General features: G+C 39.9%; 1 protein-coding gene across 3 annotated transcripts in view; it reads right to left on the bottom strand.

Moving 5' to 3' along the window:
- The window catches only part of NIPBL (NIPBL cohesin loading factor), a 137,429-nt gene that overhangs the window by 6,611 nt on the left and 105,760 nt on the right, over positions 1 to 25,058 (bottom strand). For all 3 annotated transcript variants that reach the window (XM_033164072.1, XM_033164071.1, XM_033164073.1), the window contains 25 exons: positions 24,604 to 24,835; positions 23,223 to 23,374; positions 22,717 to 22,797; positions 21,517 to 21,617; positions 20,137 to 20,275; positions 18,918 to 19,000; positions 17,780 to 17,912; positions 17,033 to 17,176; positions 16,444 to 16,533; positions 12,734 to 12,948; positions 12,515 to 12,617; positions 10,880 to 10,978; positions 10,631 to 10,777; positions 9,958 to 10,092; positions 9,358 to 9,456; positions 8,189 to 8,242; positions 7,679 to 7,787; positions 6,426 to 6,562; positions 5,440 to 5,580; positions 4,813 to 4,906; positions 4,559 to 4,713; positions 3,956 to 4,046; positions 2,960 to 3,133; positions 1,129 to 1,319; positions 505 to 612 (listed from right to left, as the gene is read on the bottom strand). In XM_033164072.1, the coding sequence (XP_033019963.1) occupies positions 505 to 612; positions 1,129 to 1,319; positions 2,960 to 3,133; positions 3,956 to 4,046; positions 4,559 to 4,713; positions 4,813 to 4,906; positions 5,440 to 5,580; positions 6,426 to 6,562; positions 7,679 to 7,787; positions 8,189 to 8,242; positions 9,358 to 9,456; positions 9,958 to 10,092; positions 10,631 to 10,777; positions 10,880 to 10,978; positions 12,515 to 12,617; positions 12,734 to 12,948; positions 16,444 to 16,533; positions 17,033 to 17,176; positions 17,780 to 17,912; positions 18,918 to 19,000; positions 20,137 to 20,275; positions 21,517 to 21,617; positions 22,717 to 22,797; positions 23,223 to 23,374; positions 24,604 to 24,835 (3,207 nt within the window). The remainder of the gene's footprint in view (positions 1 to 504; positions 613 to 1,128; positions 1,320 to 2,959; positions 3,134 to 3,955; positions 4,047 to 4,558; positions 4,714 to 4,812; positions 4,907 to 5,439; positions 5,581 to 6,425; positions 6,563 to 7,678; positions 7,788 to 8,188; positions 8,243 to 9,357; positions 9,457 to 9,957; positions 10,093 to 10,630; positions 10,778 to 10,879; positions 10,979 to 12,514; positions 12,618 to 12,733; positions 12,949 to 16,443; positions 16,534 to 17,032; positions 17,177 to 17,779; positions 17,913 to 18,917; positions 19,001 to 20,136; positions 20,276 to 21,516; positions 21,618 to 22,716; positions 22,798 to 23,222; positions 23,375 to 24,603; positions 24,836 to 25,058) is intronic.

Below are 25,058 nucleotides of genomic sequence, written 5' to 3'. Positions count from 1 at the left end.
ATGCACAGAGTGGGAGAAAGGGCCCAGAGTGACCGGCTTAAGGAATATATAAAACAGGAAGGACAATGCAGGGATGCCCAACTTGAATTACTTCAAGGACTAGTTTCACATTTTTTTTCTGACCGCACTACTATTCTAGTTGCAATGCAAGCATTTTTGTTATAGTGTTAATTGAGGCACAGTTCATATCTACATTCCCAGTTTGTTAACCACAATTTAGCAAGCTAGGATTGTGCATCAGGCGTCATCTCTTCCCTGTTCAGATCTTGATAACTGTAAACTACAGTTGCTCATTACTTCCAAAAGAAGGGTTTAATGTCAGATCAAATTGTATTTGAAGATCCTAGTCAGTAAATACATTCCACCACCATTCCCCATTTTATTAGCAGGTCTGTGACCATATAATAAATGACCGGTTTGTTGGTTGGTTCCCCATTTTGGAAGTAATTACTGAATGGCTTCACTGGAAAGGAACAAAAATAAGCACAACAGAAGCATACATACATGAATAAATCCAGCATATTTTTTGTCAATCTCCACCAGCTGCTGGTCTGCTTTGTTCCTCATAGAAGGCTCTGGATCTGTGCCCATAGCTATTAAGTATGGCACACACTGAAAGAGAGATAGGCACTTATTGTAAAATCTTCACATATGCCTGTAGATGTCTATATTTTCCTCCTTTTATATTGTACATGTTTGACACGCTAAAAGTATCCATAGACTGCAGAGCACCATAAAAAGAGGTCTGGAAAGGCTATGTGAACACCACAGAGCTACACTGTGAAAACTGTGATTTACTTCTTGGTTTCAGTTAAGAACAGCAAAATAGAAACAATAATACCTGAAGAAGTCACTCAATAGCACAACAGTTTAACCAGGTGGTAGTTTTTGAAACTTTGAACCTTTTCTGGAGCACCTCTTAAGAGGTAACAGATTCTATGCAAGAAAACCACCAGTTCCTGTGTTAATTGTCTATAAGTCTGCAAATAAACAGCTCATTGATGTATTACTGAAAACGTAAATGAATTTGCAGATTAACAAGTGCAAAAGGTTTTTGTGAATACATTTTTTATTTTACTCCAAAGTAGGTGTATATAGGATGGCAGCCCAAATTATGCAACTGCATACCTGAACTGGATGGATAAGACCCTGGTTTAATGTCAGTGCAATAACATTGAGTGCGAAATGACGAACGCTGGACTGCGTGTGAAAGAATGCCTCAAGGACCTGTTTGAGATAAAGCTGCATGATAGAGCTGCTCATCCCTGAGGAAATATCACCCATTTCTTTCAGATCTTCCTGCTTTGCTACCTTTTTCCCTATGAAAAAATCAGAAACCAAAGGTGATGTTTTATCAACACTTTTTATCACATTATATACATACATGTATATGGTTTTTCATACTATATGGAACACAGGTTGGGAACAGGCTTCCTAAGGAGGTATGTGCAATTTTTTAGTGGTACTGCTTAACTCCTTCATAACCAAATCCCTGGTCCAACATTGGTATGCTTTGCTGGAAACACAGAAACAGCACCTCCTTCCCTACTAACTCATTTCATCAACATAACATGACAAAATTTCAGCATGTGCCTCCTCACTAATTGGGATGACTGAAAGGCCTCTTGAGAAATACCGGTACCATTACCACTGAAGATCAAAAGATACAGTTTAAGCCCAAGCTTGATATCTGTGTCAAAAACATGGAGAAGCATAAACTACTTTATTGTTTTCAGCTGCAAATGCTTAAAGTTTCATTACCTCTACAGGAGAAAAGCATTGCTTATTTCAGGATATGAAACCACACAATATCATTTCTGTTGTGGTTTACTACAGAGGTAGCAGAAAGACTGGAAGGGGAAGCGCCTTCTAGTTTAACTATCCAGACAAGTCTTTCTTCTAAAAGAACCTGCCACCAATTCCAAGTTTAGGAGGGAAGAAAAAGTTTGCAGCAATTGCTTGAAAAAACCCAAGTATAGTTGAAAACTGACCCAGAGCTCCTCAGAAGCCCCATCACTCTAGAGCAGGGGTCAGCAAATTTTTTCAGCAGGGGGCTGGTCCACTGTCCCTCAGACCTTGTGGGGGGCCAGACTATATTTTTTTGGGGGGAAAGAACGCATTCCTCTGCCCCACAAATAACCCAGAGATGCGTTTTGAATAAAAGCACACATTCTACTCATGTAAAAACACCAGGCAAGCCCCACAAATAACCCAGAGATGCATTTTAAATAAAAGGACACATTCTACTCATGTAAAAACACACTGATTCCCGGACTGTCCGCGGGTCGGATTTAGAAAGCGATTGGGCCACATCCGGCGCCCGGGCCTTAGTTTGGGGACCCCTGCTCTAGAGCAAGCAGGTGAGAAACTGGAAAAGGGCAGTTACTTCTGCAACTGCCATTGGCAAAGGTTCTTTGAGTAATTTGCATAAGCCCCGCCTGCTGAAGCAAGTGGGAGGAGTAATCCACTCCAGGGTAACTGCCTCCAATGATGGAGAAACTACTTTTAACAGCCATTGTTTAAGTCCTTTTCTACATATTTAAAAGGCTAAAGTGGAAGAGCAGACTGTACCACTTCATACTCCAGGTGGTAGTTGCTATGCTTTTAATGCTCCCTCTCAAGAAACCTTCTCTGAAAAGCAACACACACGCAGTTCTGGCACAGCACTTTCACTGCTATGCCACTTTTCTTGCAAATATGTTTTTACTTGGGGGGGCATTCAAAAATGTGATTATACACCTGCAGTTTACTGCTTAAACTGCATTCAACCATTTCATTCTGCTGCACGTATAGATCTTTCCTAATTTGTTATCCCATTTCTTAGTAAAGTTTTCAATGCACAGAAAGCTCTTTTGTGAAAACAACATCAGAGATGGAACTGAAAACTAAGTTGCAGTTACTTGATATTAATTACTTCTTTAAAATGTTTACTTAAAGTGCAACAATGCTAATCACTCACATTCTCTATCTGCCTGTTGCATCCGTGTATCTTCCTCTTGGAGGTATGTTTGGAGATTTTTTAACACCTGGATTTTTAAGTTTACTGAGCTGTTCTTATCAGAGAGTATGCTGTTGTATAATGTTTTCACTTCTTGTTCAAACATTAGACCGGGGTGTTGTATGAATGCAAACCCTGAAAGAAAATAAGATAATACAATTTGGTATATCCTTTTACTGAATCAGATTTTAAAAGGAAGTCCTGAGTATAATGGGGCCACATACATATTTGCAGGCAACTTTATTTCAAATTCCTTTTGAAAAGATACTATGCCAAATTGTGGAATAATATCAGCTGCCTTACGACAGGACACAAAAAGTATATAGATACATAAAGTGGGTACTAACCCATTTTAGAAGCATTAGAATTTCTCTGAAGTGTACAACTTGCTTGCATAGAATCAAACTCTTAAAAGTAATCTCAACACAGAAGCAAATTCTCATGGAATACTGCACAGGTGGCGACCATTCTGCATGGGGGTTCCATTCCTGGCGCCTGTGCGTGTCAGCAGTGTGCACATTATCCTGTCCTGCCCCTGCTCCGCCCCCTTCTGGATCTAAAAGGACTTCATGTCACCGCAAAATGGTCGCTGTCTATATTGAAATAGCAATTTCTCTGAATCCTCATAACCAAGAACTGATAAGTAATCCTGAGTGTCTGTTCGACAAATGCAAAGGTAACTTCTATTGATCAAAGCAATTTCAATCCAGTGCAGGTTACTTCTGGAGGAAGGGACAGGAGGCATTTCCCACGAATTTTTCTTTTCCCTTGCAAATCTCCAATTCCACTTGCCATCCACCAACTCTCTGGAGCAGATGGAGGGGGCATGTAGGAGAGGTTCAGGGGAAAGCAGAAATCAGCAGAAGCTGTCTTTCCTGCTTCCACCACTTTGGTAGCAGAATTCCACTATAGGCAATTCTGTGTACATCTAATACCACATTATTTCTATGTTCTTACCTAGACCAATAATGGCTTTTGTTTGTACCTCCTCATCTGAATGTTTGGTAAAATACATCAGCAGCTCAAGTACTTTATCCTTAATGTTAACCTGTTTAAAGAGGAAACAATGTGGATAATTCAGGGGGGAAAGCTTGGGGGGGAAATTAATTCATTTAAAAAGTAATCACATTGGAAATTCTGCTCATCTAAGTTTATTTCCCCCCAAAATGTCAGTCTATCCAAATGTAAAGGTAAAGGTACCCCTGACTGTTAGGTCTAGTCATGGATGACTCTGGGGTTGCGGCGCTCATCTCGCTCTATAGGCCAAGGGAGCTGGTGTTTGTCCGCAGACAGCTTCTGGGTCATGTGGCCAGCATGACTAAGCCGCTTCTGGCGAACCAGAGCAGTGCATGGAAACGCCGTTTACCTACCCGTATGAGTGGTACCGGTACCTATTTATCTACTTGCACTTTGAGGTGCTTTCAAACTGCTAGGTTGGCAGGAGCTGGGACCAAGCAACGGGAGCTCACCCCGTCGTGGGGATTTGAACTGCCAACCTTCTGATCGGCAAGCCCTAGGCTCTGTGGTTTAGTAGTAAGCAAATAAATACTGAATGTTTACCTTGCTGTTGCCTTTAAAATCTTCTTGATCAAAATCAAAATGCCGACACAGTGCACCAACAGTGAAAAGGGATCTAAGGAGTGCTGGTTTATTTGCTGTAAGTATAGTGCTGTTTGGGTCTTCTTGATGTTGACTTTTTAATTTTGAAAGTGCACCTGCAAAAAATGAAGAATTCTTGTCTTCATAGTTTCTTTTCCTATTAGATGTTTAATTAACTTTAAAATAATGAAAATTCTGCATAAAAATTGACTCACCATAATATCTATTAAAGCAGGCCCATACAAATTTATAATTCTGAGTGACCTTGTTTACAACAGCCCCAAGACAGCTGACACAGTGTTGCACTACCTAGAAACAAAGCAGAACACATTAGATTTTGTTAGAAGTAATCTCTAAGACGGGTCAGCAAACTTTTTCAGCAGGGCAGCAGGGGGCCGGTCCACTGTCCCTCAGACCTTGTGGGGGGGCCAGACTATATTTTGGGAAAAAAATATGAACGAATTCCTATGCCCTACAAATAACCCAGAGATGCATTTTAAATAAAAGCACACATTCTGCTCATGTAAAAACACGCTGATTCCCGGATCGTCCGCGGGCCAGATTTAGAAGGCAATTGGGCCACATCTGGCCCCCGGGCCTTAGTTTGGGGACCCCTTCTCTAAGACAATAGAAAGCAATCAGTGGAGAAATCAACATCTTGCTCTTATTTTAGCAAATGTCAAAAGCTGAAAGCTCTGGGGCTATTATGAGAATAAAATTTTATTCTAATATATTTCTAGCTTTCTTTTCTATAAGAAAACTAACATCTCTATAAGAAGACTAATGCCAATAAAGTGCAGTAAAAACCATTACAAAAATATGAAGTAGAAATTAAACCTTACTGTCATGCCATATTTGATTATAAGCTTCATGAGATCTTCTTCAATAGTAGCAAGAAAAGTCTCACTCGGATGTTCCATCAGTGGCACTACTAATTCTAAAATTTTTGCAACGTTGCAGATCACCATGAAATCATTTTGACTCTACAGAAAAACATTACATATGGTTAAGCTTCTTTGCTCTTCTTGTGCTGTTATACTACTACGTATCTTAATAAAGTGAGTAATAATCACTTCTAGTGATCAATTCCAGCTATTTACAACTACACCTTGAATGGAATATTAAAAATTATATTGCAGATAGAAAAAAAGTTGCCAGTGAGTTTAAACAGTTAGCAACTTTATTAAAAATCAAGGGTTGACATGAATGGTCATATGACAAGGGCCCACATCCCAATAGAGCTCACTGTAAAGGGCCCCCTAGACCTGCTGCAGTGAGGAGGTAGGCTTACTGGGGGCGGGGCATGGAAACCATCTCCAAAACCTGGAGCTGAAACTGCCCTGCAGCAAACATAAAAAGCATATATGACTAACATGTAGAGATATTTGTCTAATAAGGTCCCTTCTGATGTGTACACACACTGTCTGCTTGTTATCACACTTTACCAATTTGCCGAGGGAAGCATCGGAGACCATGCAAACATAAGGTTTGAAACTACCCTGAATTAAGGAACAGTCATCTACATGAAAAGGAATGCTTTCTGAGGCACAAGAGAGGACTATCAACTTTTTCCCCAACCCGTGATCTCCAGTTTGCAAACTTAAAAGCAGCAAGATGCTTACAACTGTTTCCTATGCAGCTAACCAATATAAAAAAGGAGTAAATCAGGGGAACCCCAATTTCCTCTGGAAATAGGTTACCTAGGCCTGGTGCCTAAAAGCCAATAGGGAAAGCCAATAATTTTGCTGCCTCCAATTTTCACTTCAAATCACAAGTTTCACATAACATAAGCAGAGGCAATGTGGGGGAACAGTAAAGGAGTACTTACACTGCATTTAGTGGTAAGATATGGCTGCATGGTCATGGCATGTTTGACCATTAATTGGGGCCTGATTTTGCTGAATAAGAACAAAGTGGTTATGCAAGCTACCAAGCAACTTGAATTCACACCCTTATTGTCGGAATCTGCAAAAATAAGGGGGGGGGGTGTAAACATACATGTATATATACATGTGCGCACACAAACACACTTAACTAATATTCAATTAAGATGTTCAAATATACAAAAACTGTTGTTAATATTATTTAGTACCATGTGCATCCTGGATATATTATGGACAATTAAATCAACAAGCAGAATTAGAACTGAAGCTGCTTGCAATGGCCAGGTCCACGTGCTGCTTCCTGGGGAGGGGAGAACTGTGAATATCTCATTTGCCCCCCTTCACCCATCAGAGGACACAGTGCTACCATCCTCCTCTGACTCGAGGATGAGTGCCCTACTGTACTTCAGTCTTGCAGAAGTCAAAGGCTACAAAATAAGGCAAGGGCCTTTAACAAACCAGCCAGCTCCACCAGCAAGGTGTAGATGCCTTAGGAGGAGAATGTTTCATCCAACAGTGCCCCCTTCGAGCTGTCTATTATTCTGTTCCTGTCTACTTTCTGGTTTGACATGACAGCATCTGCTTCCCCTGCAACACTCAAAGCTTCCATGGGAACATTATTTAGATGGGTTTTGATTTCACAAGTGCAGAACTATTGCAATTCAGTTTAAGACCATAAAAAGTGCACAAGAAAACTGCACTGTGCTTCATTTTGTAATGGATATAGTTCTGAAGGCTGGGTCATAAGATGCTTTCTCTCAATGTGAACAGGTCCTCCTGTACCTGCTTTCTAGCTACACAATCACATGGTCAAGTGTATTTCATTTATTGAATTTATATCCCACTCTTCCCCTCTCTAAGGGGACTAAGACAGCAAACACATCCACAATAAATTTTAAAAAGCATTCTAAAACAGTTACCATTAAAAATATCTAAAAAGTTACAGGTAAAACATTTCATCCAGTGATCTCAGGATGGCCCTTGCAGTATTCTTTAGCCACCAAATGCCTGGTGAATTCCCCCTGAAAGCTAACAGTGTTGGAACACACACACCTCACTACATGAGGTTTATATATGAACACACTTCTGCAATAATTTGTACAGTCATGTGGAAGAATAACTTGAATTCCACCTGGAGCTCTGCTACCCACAAAAAATTCTACATAACTTATGAATGGAATGCAAATAACTGTTTTACCTGCCAGAGATTCTTCATACTTCAGAATGTGTTCAACCAAATTATCCACAAGCTGAGTACAGGCTTTCTTTACAGGCTTATATGAAGCATCTTCTTCAGATTTTAGCAACTACAAAGATATACAATATGGACAATGTTGATACGCATGGCTAGATTCTGAGAATATACAAGCCATCTTCATAAGAAAGCATGTAAAAATAGCAAATAACTATATTTCTGCCACACATGGGAAGCAACTGTCAATAGGCCAATAATTTGCAAGCAGTGCGTTGCAGCAAAAGAAAAGTGTGTGTAATGGGGTTGGAGGAGGGTGACTTCCCCCACACCCTCCTGGCAACCTCCTCTCCAAAATGGCTTCCCCAAAAGGTCTTCTCCCATTTGTGGAAGCAACCTCAATAATCCACCTTCACCTTCAAATTCCCACTCCACAGCCAACCCCATTCAGTATAAACCTCAAACTGAGGGAGTTCCAGTTTTAGAAAAAATTAAGATATCTGAACAGTTACTTACATTTTGAAGAAGCTGTTCAAACCAATCATACCCTGTATCTCTACAAGCTGCAACCTAAGAGAAAATAAAAATGAAAATACATTTGCATGTAACTTTTCAACAGTAACATATGCTAATATTAAAACATCAATAAGAAAAGGTAAAGGACTCCTGGACAGTTAAGTCCAGTCAAAGGTGACTATGGGGTACAGCTCTCATCTCGCTTCAGGCCAAGGGAGTCAAGTGTTTGTCCACAGACAGTTTTCCAGGTCATGTGGCCAGCATGACTAAACTGCTTCTGGCACAACAGAATACCATGATGGAAGCCAGAGCGCACGGAAACTCCATTTACCTTCCTGCCACAGTGGTACCTATTTATCTACTTGCACTAGTGTGCTTTCGAACTGCCAGGTTGCCAGAAGCTGGGAGAGAGCAATGGGAGCTCACCCTGTCGCACAGATTCAAACTGCCGACCTTCTATTGGCAAACCCAAGAGGCTCAGTGGTTTAGACCACAGCGCCACCCACAATAGTAATATAAGAAATGTAAGTTTTTTCTAACCTTATGACTATTGCTTTATGTTACTGTCCCTTCACTCTGTCTAACCTACAATATTTTTGGAGCAGGGACCTCTTTCCTGTTCGGCTCTGTAAAGTGACATGCTCATTCATAGTACTAATGGGTTTCTGAATAGCATCTCAAATATTTGAAACACCATCTAAATTCATTAATCATTAACTTAAGACCAATGCAAACCAAGTATGTTTTCGGAAACAATGTCAAATAAACATGAAATCTGCTTTATATAAATGAAAACTATAAAAATATTGTAATTACTGTACTGCAGGAGTATTGTTAAACTCTCTTGAAAATATTCGAATCCATTTAATGTAATGTTTACTTTGTCAACTTCAATCCTACATACATGCTATACTAGAATAGTTGATCAGTTATAGGGAACCTCACTAAAGTATTTTACAAGTATCAAGAGAGATGTGTGCTACAAACTGCAACATTTGCTTAAGCACTACAGTATGAGAACTCTCAGCCTTTAAAGAAAAAACCAACACTAGGGACAGAGTATAATCACCAATCATGTGAAGGACAATAACAAAATTAGAACACATCAGATACAACTCAATTTATCACAATTGATACATTAGTCAATGGGAACAATAGCAATCTCATACCACATCTGTAATGTTCAATATTTTCCTGGTCATTGCTTCTTTGTCATTATGGGGGGTTGGAGTAAACCACAGCTTCTGGAATGTCTCATTTACCAGTTTCTGGAAATAAAATGGATAGCTATTGATTAGGTAAAAGTAGCTTGCCACATTCCCTAAACTACCAACAAGAATCTACAAAAAGCACAATCCACTAGACACACATCACTAGAAGCTCAACTTGAATGGAAGGGAAATCTGCACCAATATAGCCTCAGTCAAGCAACCCCCACCCTGCTGAAGCAGCAACCACCCACTGCTCACAGGAGATCCAAACACTGCCTTTGAGAAGTGCTTTAATCCCTGCTCAGTCCCGCTGTACCAGCTGCGCAATTCTGTTACTTGCTGGAAACATTGGCATGCTGCCAAGGCAGGATGTCAGCTGATGGGCATGAGGACAGGGTTTAATCCTGCCTAAACAGCATGCCATGATTCAGCGGATGGCTAGGTAGGCCTGGTTTGAGGGAAATGGTCTCACATGCAAAACTGGAACTCCTGCCGACCAAGATGGGCCCACAAGTCAGAGGCTGTTCACCCCTATAGTAAGTGATTTTTTTACTGTACCTTAATGCCTTCTTCATCGTTGACTCTGCGAATCATTTTCACACACATTTCTGTAATTTTGGGAAATGTTGGTTGTTCAATGCAGATATCCCTAAGAATCTTTATGACTCTTTTTCTGACACTAATACCAGTATCCTGAAGAAGCAAAAGAAAGAAAGAAAATAATATGGGGGGGGGGATCAGCATGTTACCCATCTTACAACACATAGGGTAGCTATAATAAGCTGATTAGCAGCAGATAACTAATAATAATAATAATAATAATAATAATAATAATAATAATAATAATATTTTATTTATACCCCGCCCTTCCCTGCCAAACCGGGCTCAGAGCGGCTAACACCAATAAAATCACAACAAAAACATAAAACAATTCATTAAAATACAGATTAAAATACAATTTAAAATTAAATCTAAACTGCAGCCTCATTTTTAAGTATGATGTCTATTAAAACACGACCACACAGGACCATAATTAATAAGCTAAAACACTTAGTGTAAAATCCTTACAAATGGAGAAAAAAAATCTTAATGCTCACTATTGCCATTTGAGATGCTTGTCAGAAACTATGTTTCAACAGAGGTGAACAGAGGACCATCATATTTATTTTCATCATAAAGAGCTATGTAAAAATTGAACTTATAAAATGTTAGACTTTAAAAGTAGTCATACCAGTATTCGCTCAATCAGCATGTCATAATACTGTTCAGCAAGCTGTGGACGACAAAGCACAAACCGACCAAGTAATTCCACGGCTGCTTCTCGTACACTAGTGGAATTGTCCATCAACCGTCCATGGACACCTCGTTGCATGTCAAGCTATAAGCAACAAGCAAGAAAGAAACACAAAGTGAGGGAAACCATAAAAGCTGCTTGTGAGAATGGAAAAATGTGTGTATGGTTACAGAATGTTTTGTTTACCCTGGCTAGAATGCTGGGATCTACAGCAACAACCTCAGACAAACACTTCATGGCTTTTGTTCGAACAGCAATTGCATTTTCACCAAGCACACGCAGAATCTAATAAGAAAACAAAACAAAAAAATGGCATTTTATTTGCTTTTGAAAAGTAGCACACAATGTTTAACGAACAAAAATGAAGTGAGGAAACATGCTAGAACTGAAGTAAAATGAAAAACCAGTTACCAGAAATCTAACATAACCTCACCAAAGGGGCACTCGGTCAAATATTAATTGCACCACCCCATTTCACTCCATGTGAAAGGTCCACGTGTTTTGCCACAATTCAGTAGCCAAGCCATTATTTGAAATAGCCAACATTCCCCTCTTTCAAATCCTTTAACATGTGCACACTTGCATATATGGAGGACTGGGGGCAAGAGGTGCCTTACATCTTGCTGACATTTGAAACTGGCAGAAACAGAAAGTGTTTGCCTGCTCCAAAGCCCAGCTTATTCCAAAAGGAGACTGGGTAGGGGCACCCTGTGTCCCACTTGATTCACTTATGGGGTGGGCAGGTGCATCCATTACCTGTTACACTTCTCAAGAATGATATGAATTGAAGACCGCTCCAGAGAATATTACAGCTGGCTGAACTGTAAGAGGGTAGGATTTTCATTGGCCATCACAGAGAAAGCACTTCCTCCTCACCAAAGATGCATGATTTCGGGGCCAGGAAAATAAGACTATCCTGTCTATACCACTGTTGGGCAGATGCATCAGTGCATTGGAACTCACTACAGTGAGCCTTGGCTACTTGTATTAAATATGGCCAGGGAGAAGGTAAAGAGAACATCTAGGCCACAGCACTGGGACATTGGCCCCGGTAAGTAGATTTGTGGAGGGCCTGCCCCTTGAAATGAATGGAGGCTGTGCAACAGCAATGTTAGGTGGACTGTGCCCAGAGTGATATAAAATATAATGCCTTCTTTAAAGAGGCATCTAAATATGTGTTTTCTTTTGATAGTTTTTGTGATAATTTTGGATCAAGTCCTCCATGATAGCTATTTCATTATTCTTTCTGCTTCTTTAATCCACTCTGGTCAAGAACCACTATGAAGGCCAAAAAATTAAAATAGGAGTACACTTGTATTTCTGGAGGCCTAACATGGTGACCCATTCAAACATGCTTGCATTCCTATTAAATATTAATATAATCAAGCTACTGAATTACAACATTCATCATGGCAGTACCATGCACTGCAAGCAAACTACTAAAACTATTTTCTATTTTGAGTTATTAAGCTGCTCTACTATGATGTGTGAATATACACTTTATGAGGTAATATCCTTAAAATTCAAGAATGCAAATAAAGTATATGTAGGCAAAGGACCATTATCATTTTAAGACACCTTTTCAACTTAAGGTTCTTGTTACAAAAATGCACAGATGAAATAAGAGTTCAAGGAGGTGTGAAATGCATGCAGGATAAAGAAAAATGTTGTGGAATTGATACATAATTATGTAAGCATGTGGTGTTACCACGACCTATTAAATACCTGCGCTTAACAATGAACAGATATTGCACACTACCGCATAAGCGTTTGGAACCAGGAAGCCAACTGTATTTCACTAAGACTTCTGGCACAGTTTACCTGTGTCAAATAAATATCGAAGCTCTGGGCAAACGGCCTCATAGAGGCCAAGTAGCGAACAATCAAGCAAGCATCTTCATAGTCCACAGTATCAGAATTCATCCTGTAATAAAGTGGTAGAATATTGCTTTAGCATTTGCTTATCAACAGAAGAATATGGCAATACATGAGTACCAAATGTTGTTTAGTAAATAAAAATGAACTATCTGTGGAACTCACCTTAATGTACTGAACTGAGAAGGTGCCGTTTTAATGATGTTGCGAAGAAATTTTTTGCGACTTTCTGCTCTGTGCATTATTTGTCCTGTTGTCTCGATTTCTTTTGCATGGTGTGTTCCTTCAGATGAATCATCATCCTTCTGAGTTTTCATTGCTTTCTCAGTCTCCATAGTAGTGTCTCGAAACCACTGTGCTATATAAAATTTCCGAGAAAACTGGTGTGGCAGGAGAGAGTGTGGGAAAATAAGTCCCAAAAAGGACAATGTCAGAAAGTGTTTCACTGCTTCTACTGTTTGTTGGATAGGCTTATTTAGTATATTTTTAGTTTATGAAAGCTGCCTTGAGTATTTTTACAGCATCAGAAAGGAGGGATATAGATTTTCTTAAACAAACAAACAAACAAACAAACAAACAAACAAACAAGAAAGACACTAGTATTTTGGAATATATAGATATAAGTTATTGTTACTGGAAATTAAGCAGGGCATTTCCATATTCCAAGCCAACTACATTTTGAATTAAAAGGTAAAAGGACCCCTGACCATTAGGTCCAGTCATGTCAGACTCTGGGGTTGCGGTGCTCATCTCGCGTTACTGGCCGAGGGAGCCAGCATACAGCTTCCGGGTCATGTGGGCAGCATGACTAAGCCACTTCTGGTGAACCAGAGCAGCGCACGGAAACACCGTTTACCTTCCCGCCAGAGCGGTACCTATTTATCTACTTGCACTTTGACGTGCTTTCGAACTGCTAGGTGGGCAGGAGACATTTTGAATTACATATAGCTGAATTTATCAACTGTATTTTGTGTTGCATGTAGTTGGATTTACCCCAAAGCCATTTTCATGTACAAGAGTTACTTCAGTTTGCAAATACACTTTAACTCCTAGATTATTTATACTACAAAACATGATAAAACAATTATAAACTGATTTTTAGAGTCTATGATAAACAAATGTGTTCCTCTACTGCTTATCAAATGTGACCATCATAAAAGTTTTCGGGCCTACTCTTCACCTACCCAGAGTGCCTCTGTCCATGATAATATGGGACTGCTTGAGTCAATGACAACTGTGGTATATTCCCCATAAGAGAGAAGGGCCACATCTCAACGCATAGCACATGCTTTATATTCAGAAGACTCCAGGTTCAGTTCCCAGTATCTCCAGATAGGGCTAGGAAAAAATCCTGCCTGGAAGCCTACCAGTCAGCATAGGCAGTACTGAGCAAGTTAGATCCAAAATCCACAACACTGAATACTTGATACTTTTCACTTTCACTCATGTAGCAAAACTTATTTGTGACACATCCGAGGAGGTGCAACTCCTGCTTCAGCTTCTTAAACTTCTAAGAAGGGAGCAGGGAAAATGTCTAATTTGCACTTCCATGTTTGCTCCTTTATTTGAACTTTAAAAAAAAAATCACTCAAGTTGTTTCAGTAACTACCATCAAATGTGGTTCTGTCATCTCTTTCTTAGGTTATATTACAACCCACAAACTTTAAAAAGAAAAAAAGGATTGCCAAATTGGAAGAATGGACATTTTTATACTGAACAGTGGTTTAGTGGGAAATTTTTAGTGCAGGAGCTTGTCAGGACAGCCCCCAAACTTCCTAACACTGGGTGTGTATGAAGCAGAAAACAGTTTATAGTAAAAAGAGGCAATTTGCATGTAATACTAAAACACTGAAATGTAAAGCTCAACAGGGAAAAACAGCAGCCTTTCTCAATCTTGGGTCCCCCAAAGTTGTTGGACAACAATTCCCACCATCCCTGACTTAGAGTAATACATTTTGCCAGGTTTTGTTTTTTTTGCCTCATACCAGAAAGCTACAAGTAACATGAACTTTGTACAGTGAGGGGGGGGGAATTTGCCCGTTTGCCCCCTGACGAAGAAATGACCAGTCCATAATTTTAATGGTAGGTTTACTGTAGGTGTGAGAGACAGGATAACAACACGAAAACCCCCAGAAACCCAGAAGACAAAAGTCAGAGACTGATGTGCATTATAATGAGTGAAATAAGTATTTGACTCCTTTGCAAAAAGATGACTTAGTACTTGGTGGCAAAACCCTTGTTGGCAATTACAGAGGTCAGACATTTCTGGTAGGTGGCCACCAGGTTTGCACACATCTCAGGAGGTATTTTGTCCCACTCCTCTTTGCTGATCCTCTCCAAGTCAGTAAGATTTTGAAGCTGATGTGTAGCTACTTGAACCTTCAGCTCCCTCCACAGATTTTCAATGGGATTAAGGTCTGGAGACTGGCTAGGCCACTCCAGGACCTTAATGTGCTTCTTCTTGAGTCACTCCTTTGTTGCTTTGGCCATGTGTTTTGGGTCATTGTCATGCTGGAATACCCATCCTTGACCCATTTTCAATGCCTGGTGGGAATGGTGTTCTTGGGGGCACAGGCAGCATTCCTCCTCCTCCAAACACGGTGAGTTGAGTTGATGCCAAAGAACTCGATTTTGGTCTCATCTGACCACAACACTTTCACCCAGTTCTCCTCTGGGTCATTCAGATGTGCACTGGCAAACTGCAGACGGGCCTGTGCATCTGCTGTCTTGAGCAAGGGGGCCTTGCGGGCTCTGCAAGATCACAGTCCTTCACGGCGTAGTGTGTTACCAACTGTTTTCATGGTGACTATGGTTCCAACTGCCCTGAGATCATTGACAACTTCCCCCCATGTAGTTCTGGGCGCTTCATCACCATTCTCCTGATCATTGCAACTCCACGAAATGAGATCTTCCATGGAGCCCCAGACCAAGGGAGGTTGACAGCTATTTTGTGTTCCTTCCATTTGTGAATTATTGCACCAACTGTTGTTACCTTCTCACCAAGCTGCTTGGCAATAGTCTTGTAGCCCAGTCCAGCCTTGTGCAGGTCTACAAACTTGTCCCTGAAATCCTTGGACAGCTCTTTGGTCTTGGTCATGGTGGCTACTTTCAAATCTGCTGGATTGATTGCTTCTGTCGACAGTTGTCTTTTGTACAGGTACTGTAACAAGCTGGGATTACAGGTAAAACCTCTCCCTTACAGCGGTGCTTCTAATCTCAGCTCCTTACATACAGTGAAGATACCAGGTAGCCTGACATCTGGCTGGTTGACAGGGGATCAAATACTTATTTCACTCATTATAAATGTACACCAATCTCTGACTTTTGTCTTCTGGGTTTCTGGGGGTTTTCCTGTTGTTATTCTGTCTCTCACAGCTACAATAAGCCTACCATTAAAATTGTGGACTGGTCATTTCTTTGTCAGAGGGCAAACAGGCAAATTTAGCAGGGGATCAAATACTTTCCCCCCTCACTGTAAATGTTGGTATCAATCTCTACATAACCTTTTAGATGTCCATACATACCACCTTTCTATATATTTAACTTGTGATGCATGTATATCTAACTTAGCAGCAGTTTAAAAGGCAGTAGCCTTTGTGCCACCTCCTCTATTGGTGTGCTAAGGGAGAAAGGCTTAAGGTCTCCCAAGACAGAAGCACTCAGCTCAAAAGGGAACAAGCCAGCACATTTGCAAGGTAAGCAGAAGACCTTCCTTTCCAACGCAGCATCATGATGTGTGTGTGTGTGGTTTCTTTCTGCAAACTTTGGCCATGCCCAACAAGGGCATACCACCCTCAAGGGGTTGGCCTACAGCTGATGTGGCCTTCAAGACAGAAAGGTTTAAGCAGACTTTCACTTAAACAATGACAACATACCACTAGTGATGCATCAGTTTCTGTGTTTTCTTCCAAATAATCTAACAGTGCCTTTTGCAGTTGTTGGATTTCATCATCCCCTCCTGAGACCTGTAACACACAATATATTTTAAATAAAATCCATACCCTTCCCAATATCAGAACACACTAACTTGGATCGATTTGATCTAAACACACTTGAAAGTAAACAAATTACAAAACACACCGGGAGCATCAATATGTCACACACAACATGTTAACACACAACAAAAATAAAAGGTATCAAACAAAGTCGTCATACGCACAATCAATGTAGCAAGTGTGTGAAACACCATCTCCCAGGAAACCTGTTGGGCTGCTTCTTCTGCAGCAAATTTCTATTTTGCCATGAAATTAAATGTTGTCTCTTCCCCCTCACCCTTCACATCACCCCAGCTAACAGCTGGATGCTCCCAGAGGCAACTGCCGCAAACTTGTATTTTAAGGGTAAACTAATCAAAACGAGAGGTCAAAAGCACTCTTGTATGGGATGTTACTCCAAATATTTTATGGACACTAATCTCTACACTGAAACCTGCCTTAAAATAATCAACAATAACTTCACTCAAACCTGTTTTAAAATTCGAGCTATAGATCCTTGATCCATTTTGCTAGTGACTGCATCCTTCCGCAGTCGTGCTGCTACGGTACCAAGATAGTCGAGTGATGCCACCCTCAAAGCCATCTCTGTAGATTTATTACTAAATTGATGGACCTAAGAAAACGAAAGGAAAAAATATATAAACTTCATTTTTATTTCCCTCACATTTCAAGACAATATTGCTTGATCCTCTCCTACAATAACGGGAAGAATTCAGTAACATTATTTAGCATTTCACATATAATTCAGGGCACTCCAGATCAAAAGCCTGAACTTCCCCATCCTCTCTCCATTTGTAAGAAAATTTCTTCTGCCTCTCATTCAGCATTATCTTTACAGCTGACCAACATTAACTCAAGGACACTTCAAACATAGCTTTTGAAATCTGGAGTCCATTTCTGTAACCATGTTTAACATTGGTGAGACTTGACATGGAACAGTGATAATAGAGCAAGAGGGAGAAGAATTCAAAGTCTAAAAAAAGAAATGGTAGGAAAAGGAGTGAAATTGCCTGTTCTTCATCCCTCATCCTAGTTAAGGATCACTCTTATATTAAGTCTTCACCAGCCCAAAGCACACTGCACTGCATGAAACATGCAGATTCGGTACAATAAGACCGAACTTACTTACTTACGAACTTACTTACTTACATCAAAATAAGCAAGCCATTAATAAAAGTGAAGCAGAGTTATTGCTTCAAAAATCTAAGCATCTTACCAACAGTCTTCCCAATAGACTAAGTAATAACTCTGCAGCTGGCCATTCTGGTTTGTTGACCGTGGAAAGGAGATCCTGAACAAAGTTCTCAAAGAGTGGCCTATAATCTTCTTCCCCTTGCTTGCTACCACATCTGTTTGAAGAAAGCAATGGAAAGGGGGAAATAAGACATAATGAATTCACCTTTAAATCAATCCTAGTTTTTTTCTTTCACGTTTTATGTGAGAATTTTCTGGCACTATATATATAATCATAAATGTGGAACAATATAACAGTAATAAGCCTGATAATCACACCTGGGAGAAGAAGTATGCCTTAACATCCTTTTGATGCCAGGTTAATGAGCACTAAATATAAAAGCACTCACACATTTTTGCCTCCCTGGAACAAGCCCCTCCCAGTTCCACCATGGACAAGCTCATAAATGTCAAGAGTTATCCAGAATTGAGGAAGGGACAAAGAGAAGAGAAACTCTATGAGGGAAGGGTTGTTTATGATGCAGAAGTGTTTGCATGTAGTCCATGAAAATAGATTGTTGCACTGAATGCCAGTTTTGGGTTGATTCTGAATGCCTCTGGACATTTTGAGAAGGAAAGTCCCAATGTTCCTTTCTCTGTTTGTGTGGGCAGATATCCAGACTGTGATAAATGTCCAACAGATCTGACACTGGAGCATTTGATGACAGGGATGCTGAGGGAACTGCAGCCCTGCTGGAAAGTACGATGATGATGAATGAAACAGGGATGTGTTGTGCTTTGTATGCTAGAGGAATGCAAAACTTGATCTACTAAGCAATGGTGGAAGTAGATACTTTTTCACCAGGGAGGGTAGAAGGAAACAAAAAGGTTATAAATTTTTCTGAACAATGATGTGTGTTAGATGTCTATTTTGAGAGCTCTGCACACAACCAATTTATGCCATAGGTCTTTGGTAGAGTGGGATAAATCCTGATATTTGATATATTAGTTCTCCAGGGAGAAAGAAAGAATTACAGAATTGTAAGAGCTTAGTAAGGGAGGAAAGGGTAATAATTAGCATGAATCCCTGCCTCTTGAGCAAGTGGAAGGAGACAAAGCCCTGCATGGACAGCAACACAGAAATAAAACTTGTAACAGATGAACAGTTGAATTCTACTCACTTCTTGAGAAAAATGGAAAGGAAGTTTTGTGCTGTTCTCATGGCTGTTTCATACGAGTTTGTAATGAGGACATCCTGATCCACCTGAAAAATGAACACAGCGCCTGCTTACTGAATGTGTGTTGTGATTTATGCAACAGCAAGTATAATACACACATTTCTCAACTATGGACAAGGAGATGCAACCTTGCAATCACTTTTGAGTCAAATGAACATGAACAATACCGTATTTACTTGAACCTAATGCTCACCTTTTTTGGACAAATTACGCTGTGAGAATTAAGGTGCACATTAGATTTGATGGCACATTTACCATATTGGCCTAAATATAAGCCACACCTTTAGAATTGAAAAATAAATAAATACCCAAATATAAGCCCCTCTCTTTCTCCCTGCTCCTGGCTACATACTGGGGGGGGGGGGGAGAGCCATGCTGCATTGCCAGCGGCCTTTCCCCTTCCTCGCTCTCTCCCTTCCCAGCTTTGGGGGAGAGGACGGGGGAACTACGCGTGAGGCGAATGCTGCTTTGCCGCGCTCCTGGCGCTGTTTGCCCTGCACTCCTGGCTGCATACCGTAAGGTCGTAAATATAAGCTACAGTTTAACTTTAAATGGTCATAATTTGGGGGGGGGGGAGTGAGGCTTATATTCAGGTCAATACAGTACATTCACCAGCAAATACTTTTTTTGGTTTCAAGGTTCTGAAAATTGAGATGCTCATTAGATTTGATGGTGCATTAGACTCGGTAAATACGCTATTTCGTTATCTTAAAAGCAAAATTTAATTCACTCAGCCAACGAACATATTGTCATCAAATAACTCAACCTCAGTTAACTACAGTTAATTGAATATTCATTTCTCACTGCTCTTTCAGTCTATCTGCTCTGTTGCCCAGGTTCACTTTTCTTCCTCTCGGATATATTGTATTTACTTGCTTCCTCTCTCTTCAGTGCCTTTTCATCTTCTCCTTCAAGCATAGCTGTCAACCTTTCCCCTTTTTTGCGGGAAATTCCCTTATTATAGCATTGGGAAACAGCAGAGAGGGTTGACAGCTATGCCTTCAAGTGTCACCAACTGACATTTCCCCCTTTGTTCTTTTCCCACATTCCATGCCCGACCCACCACCGGCCCAGCATTCCATGAATTCATAATGATAACGCTAAGAACTATATGAACATATGCTAAATACATATATCTTCATAAATCTAAAGCATTTTTCACCTTCTTATTTGACTCCTCTTCAGAATTAGAGTCCTTCTCGCCTGATGGTAGATGCACAACACACTGAATTAGTTGTAGCACCAGTGCAGTCACCATTTGAATATACATAGGTTCACCATCAGTGTCACTGCTGTTCAGTCTGTTGAAAAACACAAACCTATTTTACTAATGTTAAAAATGAACCCAATGGAAAACACTAAAACCCTTGGCATTTTTTCAATTGGCTTCAATTATTACAAGGATCTCAAATCTTATTCCCACAATAGAGGTGTGGTTTTGCATTCAAACTAAGCAATAAACTTCCCAAAGAGCAGTACATTTCTGGAACAAAGGTTGATCCAACAGAAGTGTATCACTTTACTTTGAAGCTACATGATTTAAGCCAGGGATGGGAACTTTTTTCCTCTACAGCCCAGCTTGACTACAAGCAAGGTTGTAGAGGAAGACCCCTGACAAAAGCAGGACTTGGAGTTGATGCTGAATTCAAGTCCCACTTTCAGCATGCATCAACTGCATGTGAAAACTTTGGATCAGGAACCCCAGTGGAGATTGCAGTCACCACCCATGAGTTATGACAGCAACCCACACCTTCAGAAGGGATCAGCAGCTCCCAAGTGCTATGGAACAATTGGGAGTGCACTTCAAGCCTTTTGGTTGTTCCTTTGCAGTAATGTCTTTACCTGTCCTAAAACTAATACTGGGTGTAGATACAGATTGACAGGAGGTGTATGGCATGGGGAAAACAGCCTTGTAGGCCAAACTAGACCTGCTGGGTCTAATTTGGTCTGCAGGCCAACCTTTCCCCGTGCCTGATTTTAGCATTCCTGCCTCACACTCATACACCCCCTTCCTTCAATGTCATCCCACCCTTCCTTTATAGCATTCAGAGTGGCATGCTTTGCATGGCTTGATCCTATGCTATGCCCCACCCCTCTTTTATCATCTCATCAAATCTGTGACGTAGGTTGGGCTGTAATAGTAGCTGGCCCAGGTCACCCAGGGAGTTTCATGGTGGAGTGGGGATTGGAATAGATGCTTGCTAGTCTTAGTCCACTAAACCTCACTGGCATTTCGTTAACCAATATTCAGTTAAGCTGTATTTTTAAAAAATTAAAAAGTACAAGCAAAAAGTAGGGGATTGTAGGAGTTTTCCCTCATCTGGCATTTGATGTGTTTTCTACTCTCCCAACATTCACAAGCATTGTATGAAAAATCTGCCATTGCACCTTAGATTCAAATCCCAACCCTGCAGTTATGCAGACATAGTTTGGCTTAGCATGCCTCTTGAAGCAGGCAGTTAATAATAAAATGTCTTTTAAAAAACCAGACTTCTTCAAAAGATGGGAGGAGAGGGAGAGAGAAATTAGCACTGTACATTACCTGAAGTTCCTCAGACTTCTTTTGCTGGTTGGTAACCTTGCAAGTGAAGTGAAAATTTCTTCTAATATCAACTGCCTATGCTTTTCATATCTTGAAAAGACCTGAAAAAGTTCATTATGGTTATTATATGTATTTCATTTCCTGTTTATTTTGCTGTCAAAAATACAAACTATTTTACAAACACACAAACACACACACACACACACACACACACACTTATTAAAACATAAAGTTATTTTCCTATTACCAATCAATATTTATAGCCAAGAGGTATGAATCCAGATTGCAAAAGTGGTATTACTGTAAATGTATTAAATGGTTTAAAATATTTTGGAGAAGGTACTACTAACATTAGTTAACATTAGTTTAAGAGAGTTGAAAATACCAACTCAAATTGTTTTCTAGTTTTCTAAGTAAATTTTCAAACCTAGTGAGGCTCACCAAGTTGTTCACACACTGAGCCATCAGGCTGGACAAATTACAGTGGTACCTCGGGTTATGAACTTAATTCGTTCTGGAAATCCATTCTTAATCTGAAATTGTTCTTAACCTGAGGTACCACTTTAGCTAACGGGGCCTCCTGCTGCCGCCGCACGATTTCTGTTCTCACCCTGAAGCAAAGTTCTTAACCTGAGGTACTATTTCTGGGTTAGCAGAGTCTGTGATTGGTGACTGCGGCAAGGGCTGCTGTGGATTGGCTGCAGCAATTGGGCATGTGAATGCCGGCTTCAGTTGGTGAGTGGGGAGACGCTTTGTGGCTTTGGCGACACTTGCGATTTGTAGTGTTTGTCAGTCGGGTTAGTGATTTATGACCCCCCCAAAAAAAGCTCAACAACCCTGGGCAATCCACCCCAAAAAAGCTCAACAGCTCTGGGCCATCTCCCCGCATTTTCTTAAATTGGAGTCCCCAAAAATAGGGGTCGTCTTATTCATGGGGGTGTGTTATACATGGAAAAATACAGTAGTTGCTTTAAAGCTGCTATCCTAAACTACATTGCTTTAAAAGAAATTAAAAATCAGACCAATCTGCATTTGCTATAACAATGAGATTTCTCAGGCAAAGTTAGAAGTGAGGGCACGAACAGGACCAGATTAAGTAATTCATGAATGCCACCCCCCACCAAAGTTCCTTAAAAGACCAATAATACCAGAAGTCATTCATTTCTTTACAATTAAATATTGGTTAAAAGGTGTGCTTACTGCAGTGACAAGTTTGATGGCGCATAACTGAAGTTCACTGACATTTTCTACAAAAAAAGGTGTTATCCCCATTGAAGAAACCTATTAACAGAGAAGGAAATATATACATAAATTCTCATAATACTTGATAAACGAAAATAAAATCTTTTCAACAGAAAAAGACCTCTGATCATCATCTTTTTATTTGTGTTCTCCAATTCCTGTACTAGTCACAGTAGCATGCAACCTCAGATTTAAGACAGAAAAACACATTTGTTTTCCCTGGGTATTTTGTAGTTGTTGTTCTTCAAAGATGCATATATTTTCCATATCATATATATTCATAACTGACTGTCCAAGTTGCCTTATAGAGTAATTTTAAAAATCTAGTACCGGTAGCTTAAATTTAACAAGTTTTGTAATTACTGCTTGTAAAAGGAAATAAGCATCCACTGGAGAAGAACTTTAGACCTCTGTGTGTGTACAGTAGGGGAAGAGAAACTTAGGATAAAATGCATCAAACTTACCTGAAGAATAGTGGTGTCAGTAAGAAGCTGTATCTCCAATAGTTCAGCCAAACTGCTAACAATATCACAAATTTTGTTGTATAACATCACAATTACTCTTTGCTTGTGGGTAGAACACTTGGCACGCTTGGCTTTTGAGCTTAATACACCACCTAGTAAATTTTAAAGCAATACACATTTTTTAGAAATTTAACACGATGCAACCATATTAAATATAAAGCTTCTCCCTACCAAGCTCATATATTTTTCTTATCTCCTGAGATGAAAAATAGTCAACCAAGTTGACTATAATAAATCAAGTTGATTGTATGTATTGTATGTATGAGGGGAGAGAGACCTTCTGAAGAGAACATCTAATGAAGCTTTTACACCATTAAGTATGCAAATTATATTTACTCAAATCAATTATGACAGGACACCAAATAATTTCAGACTATTCAGATCCCGACAGGATTTTCACAGTCAAAATTTTCAGGGGAAATGCAACTTATACTTTAAGTTGCAGCTGGCACAGCTAGCAATTGGAACCCTCTAAAGCACAAGCCAATATTTTGAAAAGTACAAGAACAGCATAATGAAAAAGAAAAGAGGCTGCTGTGATGTGCTTTGCATGGGTCTATCAATAGCTACATATCTAGCAGCTATCAATGTCTGCTAGCTGCAATGTCCATACAGTTGGAAGCAGTAGGCTTCTCAATACCAGTTGCTGGAAACCATGGGAGGGGATAGTGGTATTATCCTCAGATTCTGCTTGTGGGCTTCCCATGGGCATCCAACTGGTCACTGTGAGCACAGGATGCTGGATGAGATAAGCCATTGGTCTGTTCCAGCAAGGTCATTCATATGTTCTTATGGGGCTGTCCTTAAACCTAGTGTGGAAGTTTCAATTGCTCCAAAATGAGCTGCCAGCTAGTCAATCAAATTGTTTTACACTTGTCTGAGTTTCACTTGTTGCCAGTCTCAACTCAAGGTATTGATAGTGACCTTTAAAACTCCAAGCAATCTGGGACCAGAATATCAAGAGTTCCCTTTCTTCCATTACACCACATATACTTGGCAGTATTAATTTATTTTAGCCTCCCCACCCCTCTCAGATCTCTATATTTTTGAATTTGTTGTTGGCAGACACTCTGGGCACACCAGTGGTGGAATGGAAAGGCAGGATATCAGTACTTTATACAAAATATATCTATGTATATTAGAGTGGTTGGGAAAACCCAGCCAGATGGGCGGGGTATGAAGAAGAAGAAGAAGAAGAAGAAGAAGAAGAAGAAGAAGAAGAAGAAGAAGAAGAAGAAGAAGAAGAAGAATTTGGATCTGCCTGTATATTCTCTACAACAGTATGGTTTCAAAAAGTAAGAAATATATCTGTTATACTAACCACCATGAGGGTCCAATCGGTAAACAGGATCATACTGAGGATAAAGTGTGTTCTGTAAGTGAAATTTAGTGTATTGAATAACTCTTTCTATTACATCTTCAATATATACAGCTTTGGGCATGTTGGGTGATGTCATAATGTTGATAGCTGTAAGACAGGCATCTGCAGATTTTGTGACCCTCTCCATAATCAAGTCTCTCCATAATCTTTCCTCATCTTCAGTGTCGTTATTCTGCAGAAAAATTCAGAGTGCTAAGTTTAAAAGAAAACATTTTTAAAAAGCAATCAGAGAAAATAAATCTGAGCAAAGTTTACGCAGCAATAGTTAATATATCAATATGAAAAAGAGTAGTGATTTAATGAAATGTACTTCCCATTACTGGTATTTTAAAACCTCCCAATAGCCAAATACAAACCAGGAATCTCTGTGATATATTTCACAATGCTACAGTCTC

The sequence above is a fragment of the Lacerta agilis genome, chromosome 11 (genome assembly GCF_009819535.1).
Source record: "Lacerta agilis isolate rLacAgi1 chromosome 11, rLacAgi1.pri, whole genome shotgun sequence".
NCBI classification, from domain to species: domain Eukaryota; kingdom Metazoa; phylum Chordata; class Lepidosauria; order Squamata; family Lacertidae; genus Lacerta; species Lacerta agilis.
Note: the sequence above shows the minus strand (reverse complement) of the source record. Positions and strands in the feature narration are given on the sequence as shown.